General features: G+C 48.4%; 1 protein-coding gene and 1 long non-coding RNA gene across 20 annotated transcripts in view; one reads left to right on the plus strand and one right to left on the minus strand.

Annotated features, from left to right (window-relative positions):
• Window positions 1–8790, plus strand: part of LOC308069337 (myosin heavy chain, skeletal muscle, adult-like) — a 22889-nt gene extending 14099 nt beyond the window's left edge. Inside the window, exons 30-39 of the mRNA XM_080401478.1 lie at window positions 26–191; window positions 364–488; window positions 680–988; window positions 1089–1292; window positions 1586–1711; window positions 1807–1977; window positions 2064–2168; window positions 2308–2403; window positions 3531–3726; window positions 4310–8790. Of these exons, the coding sequence (XP_080257604.1) occupies window positions 26–191; window positions 364–488; window positions 680–988; window positions 1089–1292; window positions 1586–1711; window positions 1807–1977; window positions 2064–2168; window positions 2308–2403; window positions 3531–3683 (1455 nt within the window). The 3' untranslated portion in view covers window positions 3684–3726; window positions 4310–8790. The remainder of the gene's footprint in view (window positions 1–25; window positions 192–363; window positions 489–679; window positions 989–1088; window positions 1293–1585; window positions 1712–1806; window positions 1978–2063; window positions 2169–2307; window positions 2404–3530; window positions 3727–4309) is intronic.
• The window catches only part of LOC308069376, an 84475-nt gene that overhangs the window by 24376 nt on the left and 43621 nt on the right, over window positions 1–16478 (minus strand). For 11 of the 19 annotated variants that reach the window (XR_013930357.1, XR_013930358.1, XR_013930359.1 and 8 more), the window contains one exon: window positions 5701–15472. This is a non-coding gene — a long non-coding RNA (uncharacterized lncRNA). Of the gene's footprint in view, window positions 1–5695; window positions 15473–16478 lie in introns of all 19 variants that reach the window. The other 8 variants (XR_013930363.1, XR_013930367.1, XR_013930369.1 and 5 more) reach the window with 5 other exon arrangements.

A 16478-nucleotide genomic window follows, 5' to 3' on the forward strand; every position in this document is an offset into this window, starting at 1 on the left:
ACGCTCACGTGCCGTTTCCCTTCAGATCCTGGCAGAATGGAAGCAGAAGTATGAGGAAACGCAGGCTGAGCTGGAGGCCTCCCAGAAGGAGTCTCGCTCCCTCAGCACGGAGCTGTTTAAGATGAAGAATGCCTACGAGGAGTCCCTGGACCACCTGGAAACGCTGAAGCGTGAGAACAAGAACTTGCAGCGTAAGTCCCTGGCCCTCTGCTCCTGGCTGGCCTTTCCCACTGCCCACCACTACCCACCGCTCCACAGGGGTCTGTGCCTGCGTGTCTGCAAAGATGCCCGTCACCTTGGTGCGGCAGGGCCCTTCCCGTTCTGCTCCGTGCCTGACCGTGCCGTTGGCCTTTGCTCCCACAGAGGAGATCGCTGACCTCACAGAGCAGATTGCAGAGGGAGGCAAGGCCATTCATGAGCTGGAGAAAGTCAAGAAGCAGATTGAGCAGGAGAAATCTGAAATCCAGGCTGCCCTGGAGGAAGCTGAGGTACACGCCCATAATCCCTGGGGTCTGCACTAAAGATATGAGCAATGGGGAAATGTGGCTGAAAAATGCTTGTTCCCCTCTCTTTTGGCTGGGGAGTGTAAACAGCTGAGATTTCCTGCAATATTCTACAATTACATAGAAATGAGCAGTGGCCTTATCTACATTACCAATATTTGTGTCCACTTGTCCAGGCGTCCCTTGAACATGAAGAGGGGAAGATCCTGCGCCTCCAGCTTGAGCTCAACCAGGTGAAGTCTGAGATTGACAGGAAGATAGCAGAGAAAGATGAGGAGATTGACCAGATGAAGAGGAACCACCTCAGGATTGTGGAGTCCTTGCAGAGCAGCCTGGACGCTGAGATCAGGAGCAGGAATGAGGCCCTGCGGCTGAAGAAGAAGATGGAAGGAGACCTGAATGAAATGGAGATCCAGCTGAGCCATGCCAACCGCGTGGCTGCAGAGGCACAAAAGAACCTGAGAAACACGCAGGCTGTGCTCAAGGTCTGTTCAGCAAAGCGACAGGGAGAGAAATGACGTCCCTGACAATTCTGGTGCCCAAGCGCACGCTGCCACCTTGCCATTTCTCTTGTCCTTTTTGCAGGATACCCAGATACACTTGGACGATGCTCTGAGGACGCAGGAGGACCTGAAGGAGCAGGTGGCCATGGTGGAGCGCCGAGCAAACCTGCTGCAGGCTGAAATTGAGGAGCTGCGGGCAGCCCTGGAGCAGACGGAGCGGTCAAGGAAGGTGGCTGAGCAGGAACTGATGGATGCAAGTGAGCGTGTACAGCTCCTCCATACCCAGGTATGGGCACGGTGCAATAGCAGTTGTGCTGGTACTGAACATACATGGAAGGCTACTATATTCCAGAGGATAGGCAGTACTAGAATGATCGAATGATCTCTGTACTGCTGTCCACAAGGCAAAGCATGCAGAGAGCCCATCCTCTGAACCCACTACTGACATTTCCTAGAGAACCATTTTAGAAAGTATTCCAGTGTCTGAACTGCAAGCTTGAATAGGGGAAACTTGGCTCAGGCTGTAGGTTTGGTATTGCAGGCTTTATGATAAAAATCTCACCATCTCTCTTTGCACAGAACACCAGCTTGATCAACACCAAGAAGAAGCTGGAGACAGACATTGCCCAAATCCAGAGTGAAATGGAGGATACGATCCAGGAAGCCCGCAATGCTGAAGAGAAGGCCAAGAAGGCCATCACAGATGTGAGTTGGGGGCTCCCTTCTGTGCCCATGGTGGGCGTATTTTCCCTCACATGGTCTCCAGCCCCACAATGGCTTTGACCCTTTGCTCTCATCAGGCAGCCATGATGGCAGAAGAGCTGAAGAAGGAGCAGGACACCAGCGCCCACCTGGAGAGGATGAAGAAGAACCTGGACCAGACGGTGAAGGACCTGCAGCACCGTCTGGATGAGGCCGAGCAGCTGGCTCTGAAGGGAGGCAAGAAGCAAATCCAGAAGCTGGAGGCCAGAGTGCGTGGGGCTTTTCTTTGTGCATGAGTGAGCACGCCACGTTAGCAGCCAGCAGGGAAGCTCTAAAGATGGGCTTCTCGTTGCAGGTGCGGGAGCTGGAAGGGGAGGTTGATGCTGAGCAGAAGCGCAGCGCTGAAGCCGTGAAGGGCATGCGCAAGTACGAGAGGAGGGTGAAGGAGCTGACCTACCAGGTAAGGCAGGAGGCCTCCTTGGCCTCACACACCCTCTCCCAGGAAGCAAAAATTTTTGCACTTGGTTGTCAAGGGGAATTGTTAACTCACATGCTGGGAAAACTGATTCACGCTCTTTCCTGCTTTCCAACCACTCCAGTCTGAGGAGGACCGGAAGAATATTCTCAGGCTGCAGGATCTGGTGGACAAGCTGCAAATGAAGGTGAAATCCTACAAGAGACAATCTGAAGAAGCTGTAAGTATCACTCTGAGTGCTTGGCAAGAAACACTTTCCAAGTGGGTAGCACGGTCATTGACGAGAGGAATATAAGAATCTTGGGAATTGCCACTGGTCAGTAATAGTGTTCTTCAAGTTTTTAATTTTTTTTTTTAAATTAACCTAGGCTTTGAGTATAAAATCAAAGAATGAATGAAATTCTAATGAGAAAGGCATGTTCACATAACACTTTTTTGCATTAGAAAAACTTTGTCTGTAAAAAGTCTTATTAATGATAGTGTCAGTAAAATATGTCCTGAATTTTTGAAAAAAGCATATTTTCAGAGTTTTGACATCCATATAACTATCTTAATGAAAGATGCCTATGATCATGACACCCTTGTTTGGTGTGTGGAAGAGCTTGGAAGTTGTATGGAAGAAAACGGCTCGCCAAACCTTCAGAATTCTTTGCCAGGAACACAGAAAATGTTGCATTAGAAGTCCATCCTGGCATATGCTCATCTACTACAGGGAATTCCACATTTTGGATACACCCAGGGAAATTTCAGCAGATAGAGAAGGTGTTGGAAATACACTCCTAAACTACACTGTGTGCTGCAGTGAGAATTGTGCGAGGAGTGTTTGCCTTTCTCTGGGCATGCAGCAATCAGTAGTGAAGTGATGGAAGTCTTGCAGCCCCTGAATTTATGGATGTCTGAGCCTGGCTTCTTTTCTACTGCAAAAGCCCAGTATAGACAAGAATTCTGGACTCATATAAGGGAATCTGCAAAATAGGCAATGAAGAGATCTCATGGACTCACCATCTCTTAAAAATTCCCAACCTTGTCTCATGGTCTGCAAGAATAGTTGAACACTTAATTCTAGAGCTAACAAAACTTGATTGGCAGATGCCATGTTTGTTTCCTTCCCACATTCCAGAGCAGAATTATATTCAAACCCTGTTGTGCTCTGTCTACAATGGATCTTCTAAAAAGGGGAGGATGAGGAGATCTGTGTGAGGTTTCTGGGCCAGCAGTAGTAGGTGGGAGATAGGAGTTCTGTGCCTTCCCTTGGGGAACAGCTACAGCCCCGCAAGGCCGAGAGGTGCAGGTGGAGTGAAACCCTTGCCCTGGGCTCCTCACCACCAACTCCCTCTCCCCACACAGGAGGAACTGTCCAATGTCAACCTCTCCAAGTTCCGCAAGATCCAGCACGAGCTGGAGGAAGCCGAGGAGCGGGCTGACATTGCAGAGTCACAAGTCAACAAGCTCCGAGCAAAGAGCCGTGAGTTTCATAGGAAGATAGAAGAGGAAGAGTGAGGATGTCATGAGTCAGCAAAGTGACCCGAGGGCTGCACAAAATGTGAACCTCTCGGTCTCTTTCTTCTGTAATTAGTCTTTGTACCCACCTCAATGTTTAGAGAATAAAGACCGTAGTTTGCTCGCACACATGCTATGAACAGTGCCTTCTTTGGTTTTTTTTTCTGACCAAGCTTGGGATACCACATCGCACAAGTTTTCTTATTTTTCCTGGCTGGGGGAAGAGAGAAGCTAATGCAAACTCTGGATTGAGATCCCACAAGCTTAGAGGCCGGCCGTTCCTGGGGAGACCCTGATAGTCCTACTGTGCCCTCTTCCATCTCTGGCAGCTCCTTGCCCTGCTCCTGCCCTCACATCCTCTTCATGCTTCTCCCATTGTCTTTTCAGCAGAGTTGACTTCCCATGTGAGAGGCAAGGGAGGGTGTTCCCTTTTCTTTTTCCTTTCCCTGCTTTTGCTTGTGATCCTGGCAGTCACAAACCCTAAACATCAGTCTCTGAGTGAGTTATCAGTAGTTACAGTGCACTGCACCGTGATCAGTTCCTTGGCAGAGATGATTTTTGGCACAGAAAATGCAGTTATGACACATTGATAGCACCCCTAATTTGTGCCATCTCTCTCACCCTAGATTCCCTCAGCTGCTGCTGCCACCACCTGCTTCTAGTTTCTCTGCAGCGGACAAATGCTGAGCCCTGCCTGCGGCCACGTGCTGGAAGGGCTGCCCCTTAGAGCCCATTTCTCACACACCGCGTGGCACCAACACTCCTCAACACATCACCTCAAAGGTCAGCCTTGTCACCTCTCGCACAGGAGCCTGCACGTGGTGTTGCCTCAGGCAAGAGAAAAGAAGAGAAGGGATGGGTGCACCCCTCCATTCCTTCCTCACATACCTGCACCTCACACGTCACTTTTGGCCTACCTACAGCCTGAACAGACAATATATTTTTGAGAAGGGCATGAGGGAAGAAGGTGTGTGTGGGGAATAGTCAAACACTTTTTCCTTCGTTCAGACCCTGATCTGAACAGCAGAGGCACAGTGGGCACGTGCAGCTGTGAAGTCTCATGTGCTCTACCAGCTGCCTCAGCTGGATTACTCTGATGCGTTAAGCCTTGCCTCTAGTTTGGACGAAAGACACGTGGCCAGCGCCAAGGTATGTTAAAGATAAACCCGCAGATGTTTGCCTAAGCTGATTTTTTTCACAGAAACAACATCTCTTGGCTTCCAAGAGTAACATCTGTCCTGTATTTTCAGGGAGACCACACAGCCTTGGAGGATTTTCTCAGACACCTCAAATACTGCAGGGCTGTGTATGCAGTGAATCAGGCACAGGTTAGCACTAACTGGGGGCTAATAAATTAACTGGAAATCCTCTCAGCAATTTCAACTTACACAATTTCTTCCACTGTTGCAGCTCTGTCCAGGTGTGAAGCGTTTGCTGTCAGTCACCCCAGCTGAACCCAGGCTCCAGGAGCCCTTGATGCAGATCGATGTGGAGTGAATGAGAACCACATTAGAAGCAGCTGAGGAGTGATGTGCAGCTGGCACTAAAAGGAAACCAGAAGAAGACAACTCAGGAGCAGAGCCCAGGGTGTATATTGATGTTGAAAGCTCGTGACAGCCCTCAGCTTTCCACCTCTGTCTACCGTACAAGCGCTAGTATTCAAAAGGAGAGGTGGGTCCTCCACAGAGCATTGAATCTCACAAGTCCACAGGGATGGGAGTGGGGCTAGTGTTGTGGGCTGAAGGGACACAGGCTCTGCAGGAAAGATTGTGCCCAAGCCTGAGGCAGGGAGCCCCTGAATGCTTTCCACTTTGGTTTGCTTACAATATTTTCAAGGGGAGCTCCTTGGGGTGATGGGAAATGGTAAGAACTGGCACTGTCTGCTTGGTCTAAGCTTGCAGAACTCAGTGCCAGAGGCTTTGTCTCCCGATAGATGCTCACGCTGCTGGGAAGTTGCAACTGACAGCTCCATGGCTGTACGCCTGTGACAGCAATATCCAAAGGGCTCTCACCTTACCTGGCTCCCAAGTGCAGCCTCACCAGCACATGAGCTCTCACAAGGATGTCCAGCCTGCTTCCAGTGTCGCTGGCGAGCATTGCCGAGCAGAACCTCTGTCAGTGCTGTCTGAAGAGAGCAATGGGAGAGGGTTCTGTAGGAGCAGACCTCAGTTTTCAATCACAAGGACCTTAAGAAAGCCACCCAACACCCTGCAGTTATGCCAGACTAGTCCTCTCTTCTCATGACACTGCACAACTTTTCCCCATGGCTCTGTAGCAGACTCTCCATCCTTGTTTATCCCTCCTCACCCGCTGCAGTATTTCTCCTTGCTGAACAGTGTTCCCCCACAGCCAGGGTCTCTCGCAGTGAACCTTGCCTCCCCAAACTCACCTAGGAGCTGACTGCTCCTCTTGGGTGGCTTGAGAATCTCTGGCTCCACTTCCTTCAGGTGTTTTCAAAGCTTCAGGTGGGGCTGGGTAAAGTCTAGGTGGCACACAACATCCACGAGTATCCCTGTTAGCTGTAATGGCTTGTACATGCTTAAGCCTCTGAGGCTCTCTGAAACCCTGTTTTACAGGCCCTGCACCATCCTTTGCCTCACAATGCCTCCAGCATGGAAGCTTGAGGATGTGTCATCAGAATGAAGGAATGCAGCCAGCAAAGCCACGCCTAAGGAAGAGAGAAGGCGGCGCGCATGAAGAAGAGTAAGCAGGATGATGGCTCCTGGCCACACTGGTGAGTGTGACATCTGGGGATAGTCTCTTTGATGATTTGTACAAAACCACCGTCACAGAGCATCGGTGGGAAAGGAGAGGCAAGGCACTGAAGAAGCAGCTCTCGCATCATGGGTATAACTGTGCCTGACTAGCCTGCCATAGCCTTCTTTAGGCTGTGGTTTGCAAAGGCAACTGTTTCTTCTGCGAGCCTCCTGCGTGTTTCACTTGTGCGCAGTTACACATCCCCTGGCATCGCTCTGGCTCTCGAGGATGTGCTTGCAAATAAAGCAGGCAGCCGTGTGCCCGAAGCTCGGGGACAGGTGCACACCCTCAGGCAGGACTTGCCGTAAGCACGTCTGGGCAGCGCTGAGGGGACTGAGGCCTGGCCTTGCGCCCCCGGCAAATGCACAGCTCCCTCCTGGGCTCTGACGTCCCACCAAATCACCCACCAGCCTTCACGAGGGTCATGCCCCGAGGAGGAGACAAGGCCACAGAGAGCTGTGGAGGTGGCCCATGCCAAGAGGATCAGCCCGTCATTTGTCTCCCTTCATCCTCGGTGTCAAAAGCTCAAAATAGCCCCGCTCTTGCAAGGCTCCTGTGCGGGGTCACGCCTGTTGGTGTGGATGATACGCTTCCACTAATAGCACTCGAAGACATTCCTCAGCGGGTAGGTTGCCTTCTATATCTCAGCACGACGTGCTGCCATGTAGGAGCTGGACAACTGGGTTGTGTCCTAAGACGGCAGATACTATTCTTACCGCAGAGGGACTTGCTCCAGCACAGCTCCTTTCCCAGCCGCAATGCTAAAGATCAGAAGCAGGCCTGATTGTGCTCTCCCCGGCAAGAATATAAATCAAAGCGGCCCCTCTGCAGTCGGTGCAATGAGGCTGTGCTAGACCAGCACCCGGGTGCTCGCCGTGCCCTCCTGGGACGTGCTGTGCCCCGGGGAACACAGCAGCCGCCCAGGTGCTTCCAGCGGCCATTTGGGGCTCAGCTTGGGGCACGTGGGACGTCATTTCCCCTGTAAAACAGCGAACGAAAAAGGCAGGGTGTGCTGCAGCTCTGAAAGTGCCTGATTTTACAACGGCCTCCCCTTGAGTCTGTGCCTGGCTGAGAACGCAGACAGAAGCAGGGCTTGCGCCAGGGTTCAGCAGCACTGCAGAAGCCACGGCCTTTGCTCAGGCTGCGCTTTCACAGCCTCACTGAGGGCAGATAGTAGGGCTGTACAGCACGGACACCTCAAGGGCCACTGGAGCCTCGGGGCTACAAGAGAGCCCCTGGCCAGGCTGGTGGCTATCTCACGATGGCTATGGAGACCCATCTCTGCCTGCAGACTGACCCCCTTAGCCCTTCAGAGAGCTCAGTGCAGCCGGCGTCGCTGCCTGGTTCTGTCACCACAGACATCAGGCAGAGGGAAGCAAGGCCCAGAGCCATCGGCCGGCACAGCGGCTGTGCCTTTTGCCGCGTCACTCGGACACAAGTTCAGAGGACACAGGCCCCATCAGCCTTATCCTCCGCTTGTGTCTCGCCACTTGACTCTCAAGGGACCGGCAAGATCTTGTAGGGACCCTTGGCAGAACAGCGATGGCGTTATTAGCAGGGGTCAGGTGCAGCGGGCACAGGCCGCAGGGCTCCAGCCGGCTCCTGTCAGTCTCAGGGAGCTCAGCCCGGCAGCAGCTGCCTGGGCCGGCGGCTCAGGGCACCCATTGCCACGGGGTGTCAGCATGGCGCCGTCAGGGCGGCCCTTCCTCGGGTGGCTGCTCTGCTACAGACCAGCAGCTAGGTCTCACTCACAAATGGTGCTGCTGCAGCTGCTGAAACTTCCTGGCCCACGTATTACGATCAAATTGCACCAAACGAGTTAGAGTCCCACCCGGCGGGTCTGCCAGTCCCCGTGTTCCCCACTGGAACAGAACAAAGGCAGGTGGAATGGGCCAAGGAAGGCCTGGAGATGTTAGGTCACCAGTGCCGAAAGAAAAGACTGTGAGCTGACAGAAGCAGCCCCTGACACTTGACAGGTCATCATGCAGGGCCCTATTTTTGCTGGGCCCTCTGCCCACAAAGGCACCACAGAAGTGCTCAAAGCGTGTGATTTCCAGGAGGACATCAGGCAGCATCAATGGCCATGCCAACTCCACCACACGCGTGGTAGAGCAGCCTGAGGAGAGTGATACAGCCGCTCTTTTGACAGCTGCGACCTGGCTGAGGCTTCATAGGCAGGTACCAGGAGAGCTGGGCCACCCTCACTCAGCGCAGGATGGCCATGTGAGATCCAGCCTCCACAGATGAGGCTCTAGGCCAGCAAGGGTGACAAAGAAAGCCCTTTGCAGCCTGAGGTGTAGAGGAGTCGTTCCCATAGCCTACCTTTATGCTGTCTCAAAAGACATCCCCCCCCCTCCCCCCAGTATTCTGCCCCATGAAGCGGATGTGACAATGGCCCTGTGGGCCCAGGCAAAGCCCACCTAGACCTTCACTGTTCAAACGCAGAAGCAGAGCAGGGCTCCAGTGGGAAGAAGCCCTGCTCCTCATCTCCCTTGCCGCTCTCTCCTGTCCTGAGGTTCCCTCGTGCAGAGGAAGCCTGGGGTTGGGGCGAGAGCGGTCACACATCACGTTCCCCTTTCCCTCTGGGGTACGGCAGCAGGACAAGCTCTCTCAGAGACAGGGCTGCTGTGAGAAGCAGGTTCAGTCAGCAGCACACACTTGAAACAGGCTCAACCTCCCATAGCGAGTAGAGCGGCATGATAGGGGAAGATGGCTGAGGCAGGACAGTGAGCGCTGGAGGACCTGGTTCGTGGGCTAAGTGGTGGGAGTCCCAAGAGCTGAATGCCTGTCTGAGGTAGGAGCACATTAGATGGGCCCCTGGCCCACAAGGTGTGGGACAAGAGGGAGGTTTGCTTCAATGGCATTTTCCTGTTTCACACTTGGTATTATTAAAGACATGCTCAAAGGCTCCCCGTGCAATTAATGCTGATTGCATCGTGGCGGCATGCGTGGGCCCCAGGTGAGGAAGGGGCCGCGCAACAGCCACCCCCAATATCCCAAAGGGGATGGTCCAGCCTGGGAGCTTCTCTGCAGCCGAGGCTACAGGTGCAGAAGTGCCCTCGGGTTGCAGTGCCTTAAGACCCTCTCCTCCCTCTTGCTGACAGGGCTGAAGCCTCCTCTCTGCTTCTGCCCTGGCACATGGCAACGAGCTATCCGTGACTGCAGGAAAAGGGGACTTTGGAAGGTCGGGGACAGATACTTGCCTTATTGAGGTGAGCTGTGCTTCATGGCCTTGGCTCTGTGGATCCCCTCCCCAAGGAGGAGTCTGTGGCTGGAATGTGACATTTCCTTTGTGATCCAGCTGCTGAGGCTGTCCCAGCAGCACGAGCCTGCCAGGGACCTGGGTCTCCAGGGCCAAGAACCTCTGTGATAAAATACAAGATGATCAGTGAGAAATGCTTGGGCATCCTGTCCTGGGATTTCTGCTGGCTTTTAAAGCAGACATACTCGGTGTCGTTCTTGGTAACTGCACCTTAGAGCTGTCACAGGAGCTGCTATTTGAACTGCACCATGATGATCCTGACCACCTGATGTGGTTACCTCACATGGTTGGTCCAGTGCAGGCTTTGTGAAAGGCCTGAGAGTTTGTGGGAGAGGGGCACCCAAGCACTTTGGCAGGGCGAAATGGCATCAGGATTAGAAGTAGCTCAGGAAAACTGGAGAAAGTGTCTCAAACTGTCAGAAGGAAACTTAATGAAGAGAAACAAAGTACTTCTGGGAAGGTTAGAAGAGACAGAAAAGTGCATGGTTTATGGAAGTCGAACTCAGGAGGAAAGGAAGTGCGGACTGTGACATATCACAAGTTAACACTGGGGACAAAAAGGGCCTTTTGTATATTTTTGAAGGTTTCTAGGCGATTTTTTCCTCTGTGGTGTTGTTTGGATGTTACGGCTGCAGACGTAGAAAGTTTGTCTAGTAGGAAACAATTCACATTTCAGTGGGTTGGACTGCTAATTATGTGAATCAGGAAAACAGTATCTTGACTTTGTAAAATATATTTTGAGGAAAACAAAATCATAAAAATATTTACCATAGATTAGAAATACCTTAAGTATGTGTTCTGCCTTACTTCAAAAGTATCATATTCCTCAGGATTTTAAACTCTCGTCACTATTATAGGATGGTTTGTTGCGTAGGTTTTTTTAGAATCCTGTCAGCTTGCTCTAACTTTCAGTCTGAACTAATCCTCTCTGTGAGGTTATGCTCGTCCTAAAGCCATCTTTAGATAGATTACTCTAGCCCTACATACTGTCTTGTGCTTGAATTACAGTGCAGCTTTATTGAGGATCCCGTATATTACAGTATTAGGATACATGTAGAACACTGGTGAGAAACACAAGTTTTCTTTTTCTTGACTTGCGGTTATCTGCTCTGTGTGGAGGTCAGGGGTTGCTTTGCAGTGATGGACTATTTTTAGAGCTAAGCTGTCTGTCATCTGATAACTACTGGTGCAAAGGTCCCTGATGGTCCATAATGGCCATAAAGAAAGACCTCTCGGAGAACGGTTTAAAATAGATGCGGTTAATGGGCTCAGATAGAGCTTCTGTCCTACATGGCTGGCAGAGGACTGGCAGGGGATCTCTGGAGCTCAAAAGCAGTGCTCCGGCAATAGTAGCACAAGTGGTTGAAAACATTTCCTGTCAGATGCTCTTTGTCCATAAAGTAAAATTCAACAGTTCACACTGTGAGCTCCCCATTGCACTCCAGGCAAGGAGGAAATTGCCCAGCACCCGCACTTTGCAGCTCAGGTCTCACGACAGTGCTCTTACACCTCCCACAGCATCGGTACTCCCCGGGCCCCAACATCAGCGCGGTGCTGCTGGGAGAGATACAGCCCAGCACACGGGAAGGCTTTGAAATGGAAACCCAAAGAGGTAAAGTCCAAGCTTAGCTAAGATGTGAGCCAGACAGCAGTGTGGGGTCACGGGATGGCTCTGCTGGGAGAGGCTACGAGGCACCCTGCTTCCGCAATATACGACCGGCTGGAGGGGTTTGTCAGGGAGCTGAAGAGACTGACCTGAGCTGCCTGGCACGGCAGTGACCAGAGGAAGTGGTCATTGCACATTTAGCTGGTTAGGCTAATATTAAAGCAAGCTAATTTTGCATTGACACCAATATATCCTGTCTTCCCGTGAGCGACGTTACCCTGTCATTCTCCAAACCGAAAGCAAATTTTGAGAAACCTCTTTTTTTCCGGTGTGGGAATTACCAATAGAAAATGTTTCCCATGATATCAGTACTGCAAACTCCTTCTGCACTTGAGAATGCCTTGTGTAGTTTGAATAGGTTTAGTGTTCAGAAGTCTGTCTTGTTTTATGAAGAGAGCAGGCAAAGAAATTGGATGTTATTGTAACATCTGCTTATAGCAATAAAAATCTAGTTGTGAAATTCTGAACTAATCTGTCTCCATAATGTAGCCTGTCTCTGAAACAACCCAATCAATGACGTGTCTTCTAATTTCCATTTATATTGCTTTTAATTTTATCTTGTAATTCCAAGGAACGCCTGGAAATGTTAGGTCACCAGTGCTGAAAGAAAAGACCCTGAGCTGACAGAAGCAGCTGTTGGTATGCCTTTTTGCAAGTGGGGCATCTAAGCATTTTGGCAGGGCAGAATTGTATCGGACTTTAGGCACTTTGGAAAATTGGAGAAAATAGAAAGAGATAGAAAATTGCCCTGGGAGGATGAAATCAGACAGAAATGTATGGGGTTGGTCATCTGAGCCAGAGAGAAAAGAAACTGGGGGACAAGTCTACACACATTCAACAATGTTGAATAGTTGCAAAGATGGTATACCTAATTATTGAAAATATTAGTATAAGTACTCTTTCTATGGTACAGAATGTGAATGTTTTCTTTCTTCAGCAAGAGGTTATCTTAATGATAGTCTATACTATGAACAGAGCACATTTTGTAGACTTCTGAAAAAAGAAAGATCATTTTTAGAGTAAGGAGGACAGGAGCCATAATCACAAGTATAAAGAATATAACTTATAAAAGGTATGGATAGAACTTGATTTTTCAAATCAAGAGGTGACATAAGTAAAGACTGTGTGTGGAAGTGTGAAAATAATTTTGTGAAATGAAAAAGATTTTCATTAAGAGACATATGGGATTGTATTACCAGGAGAATAATTGTTTAATTTGAAGTGAAAACATTTTGGGCAAATATTAAGGAAATATTTGAATGAGAGAAACTGTTATGATAGACCAGAATATCTATAATATTGCACGATCTCTTTTAGCCTGTGCTTTTAAGGATGTCTGTTTCAGACAAGCATCTCCCAAAGACTGTCTAGATGTGGATGGTATCATATGCACTCTTACAGAAAAACAGCAAGTGTATCAAAAGCTTTCTTGCAAATGAAACTGTGATGATCATCATATTTATTCTTATGTTTACATTTCATAGTCAGGTACTGATACTGCCTGAAAAAGGTGATATAATTTCTGAGTAGGTGGATATATTCTACTTTGCCTCATAATTCCCAGCAAAATTGTGTAGATGTGTTAATATTTGAAATACGATTTTTATCTAGTAAAAGCTTCCAGTTTGAAAGAGTTCCCATTTAGGGTTCTGTGTATTTGCTTCCCTGAACAACACTAGTTTGGGGAATACATTCTAAAGTATATTAAAAACATTGATTTTTCAAAACTGATAAATAAATCATTTGCCTTTAATTCAAGAAACACTGTAAATGCCCTTTAAAAATGAGAACTCTCATTACTTTTTTTGACCTATTATAAGACTGGTTTTTTTGGAGTTCTTTAACTTGTAAAAAAGTACCCCTGGTTGTGCAATATAAACTATAGCAATGTGCTAGCCTAAACAAGATAAATCACATTTGGCTACACATACAGGAAAAATTACATTCTCAGTTCAGCATGAAAGAAAACCTATCTGTAGTATTCATTTGAAGAGGCCATAAATTATGATAAATTACCAAGACCCAAATAGCATACCAAGGGCAACCAATTTTTATAGCCAAACTGCAGAATGATAGCCTTTTGTATTCACACACTGTTTGTGGAGTTGGTCTGCCTGTCAGCTGAAAAATGCTACCTGATCATGGGAAGAACACTCCTGCAAAGTGGCTATAAAGGGCTGTCTTGCAGAGAAAGTTTAAAATAGATCCAGTGCATATGGTCTAACAGAACTGCTGTCCCACTGCAGGGTATCTCAGATCTGTGAACTCCTGGACTAGAGGGACTTCTGTATCTCCTGAACTAATTATTCCAATTATAGAAGTCTTTGCAAGTATTCTGTATTAAAGAAACTTCTTGACAAAGACTTAGAGGAAATAAAACTCAATTCAGCAGCTGAATTATCCATGAATTTACCAATGAATCTGCCATACATCCAGGAAAACAGCCTACAAAGAGGTTCTTTCTTTTTCCCATTTCTACATGTATTAGTTGTCTGCAGTCTTGTACTGAACTTCTGAATTCAAGACAACACACACACCTCAGGTCACTAGGGGTTAAATCCAGGCTTAGCAAATACAGGAGGCAGACAGCGGTGTGGGGCCATGGGATGGCTTTGCTATGAGACCTTGCACCCTGCAGGTCACTGGCCACCTGGAAGCATTTCTTGGGGAGCAGTGGGCACTTTGAGGGACCTGAGGGACTGATTTGGAAGGAAGGCAATGTACACCTGGGAAGGCAGTGGTGGAGTAGAGCTGGCATCCTGAGCTGAAGCAGATTTGGGATATGTTTTCTCAGGCCACAGTCCTGATCAAGATGTAAAATAACATCGCCTTCTCCTTTTGACTCAGTGTTCACCTGTCCTTCAAGATAAACTCAGATCTTTCCAAGTACTCTGTGAGAAGCCACATGGAAAGAAAGATCTGTCCCTGGTAGACTTTAGTGGGGTGAGTACGAAATAGTCTCAGGACAGGGAATGCAAGCACTGTTACTATCCCCAGCTTCTAATCTGGGCCACCAGCGCCCTTACACCCTGGTTACTGGCTGTCTCGTGACATGTTGCTCTCATTGTCTTCTGCTGGAGCTGTTCTTTTTACACAACTGATTTGCCCTCCAGGAGGAGCAAGGATTTGTATCCTTCCCTCGACTTCTCAGATGGATGCAGAGAGCAATTCAAGAAAGTTTAGGCTGACCACCAAGGAAATCTGCCTGCTAAGATTACACAGGAGGCTGTGGGGGAGTCTCTGAAGTCATATCTCTAGAATATAAGGACTCTGAAGTGACAGGAGCCTTAGTGTTCAGAAAAACATTCCCTTGAAAGAACCACAAGAAAAATATCCTGCTGTAGTATAAATATGCAGATTCACTATAGCATAGTCTACCTTGGCACCTGGGAGATGTTCTCTGCAGTTTAATTGTTATTTTTACCTCCTCAAATATGTGACTTCATTTTGGAATCTGGATGAAGTGCAAAGAAGCTACGTATTTGTAACACTCAGTCAAAGCTAATAACCAAATGAATTGAACTGCATAAATGGATGTCTGCTTTCTGTGAGTTAGCCTCAGCAGAGGATCAGAGTAACATGCCACATATTCAGAGACCAGTTCATGGGTTCAAAAATGTTTGGACAAATTCATGAGTTAAAAACCCACCGTGATCTGTTAAATACCCAGACATTGTGTCCTGTTCAGGGATTTCATAAATACAGATTACTGTGAGTTAGGAGAGTTTTGGAGAAGTGCCACTCTGTGTTGCCTTTAGCAAGATGCTGCTCCTTCCTGGGCATCACTTTTAAAGACAGAAAGGTGGGCTCCATGGAGCTTTGATATCACAAGTACAGCTTACTTTAGGCTATGCTCTAGCTGGCTGCAGGGGTTAATACCATGCTTCTTCCTTATTTTCTTTTCCTTCCCCTTCTTTGCTCCTTTTCTAGCTACTTGCTGTTTCAATTACCTTTTTCTACTCAGTGGTCTCCCAGATTTGCCCCTTGACTCACCTGCTCTGTAACAGGAGCCCCTCAGCTGCTTTGGTGGGTCATAGAAAGGGCATTCTGAATGTCATCTCCTTGGCCAGAATCTACTGCCCAGATCTCTTCCGCTGATGTTAGCTGTTGAGACAGGTGGAGTGTGTGTAATGGTGCACCTGTGGTGCACATTTGAAAGGTGCCCATCCTCTAATCCCAGATTGTGGGTTTCATTTGCCTCTCATGTTCAGTTAACTCATTCTGAGGACTTCCAAGAATACCATGCTGTAGGAAGCTACTTAGCAAAAAAATTGCCATCAAAGTCCCCCTAGGACAGACTCATTCATTGTCTTTGACGTGTAGTGAAGGTAAATCAGACCTACATTACAATCTGCAGAAAATAGTTTCTGAATAGAGCAGAAAGGACAGGGAATAGCAAGGCCATCAGAGCCCGTTCGTGGTCAACCTGTGACAGCAGCTTGTCTTTGCAAGTGCTCACATGGAGACCCAGAAATTTTTGCTTACATTTGCCATGGTAAAGTAACAGATGGCCTACACTGCTTGTCAACCTGCAGGTTTTAGTCTTATTAGTTAATGATCCTTAGTAGTTCTTCCTGGGAAATCATTTACTGCTTCCAGCAATTCTCTCAGCTCATTCCTTCAGCCACATTTATCAGAAATGTTAGTTTAATGGCACATTTCCTAACCAGATGACACATAAAAAATATGGACTGAACAATTCCTGCACATAACATTGAAAATATGCACCTTAGCAGACTATGCTGAATTGTTAATTCACCTTTTAATATGGAAAATGTACTCTTACCATCTCCAGGGTTCAGTGTCCAGCCACATCCTAGCAGAAGTGTAAGGATGAGCAGTTTTGCTACAGAGCAGTGCTCTGACATTTCTGCTTGTCCTGTGCTAACATTCCTGTGAGCTCTCATTTTACACAGAGGACAGCAGAAATGCTGCTATAGCAGAAGCTGGGCATCCTCTCTCAGACTGTCTCTCACAGACTACAGAGCAAACTGATCTGTCTGGGCAGGCCCTACCACATTGACAGTATGGCCAACAACAGCACTTGCAAGCTTAAAATCCTGCAAGGAGCAACTTGAGCTCTTTTTTTATGGGAAAATCATGAGTAAGT

The sequence above is a fragment of the Falco punctatus genome, assembly GCF_963210335.1.
Source record: "Falco punctatus genome assembly, chromosome: 1".
NCBI lineage: Eukaryota > Metazoa > Chordata > Aves > Falconiformes > Falconidae > Falco > Falco punctatus.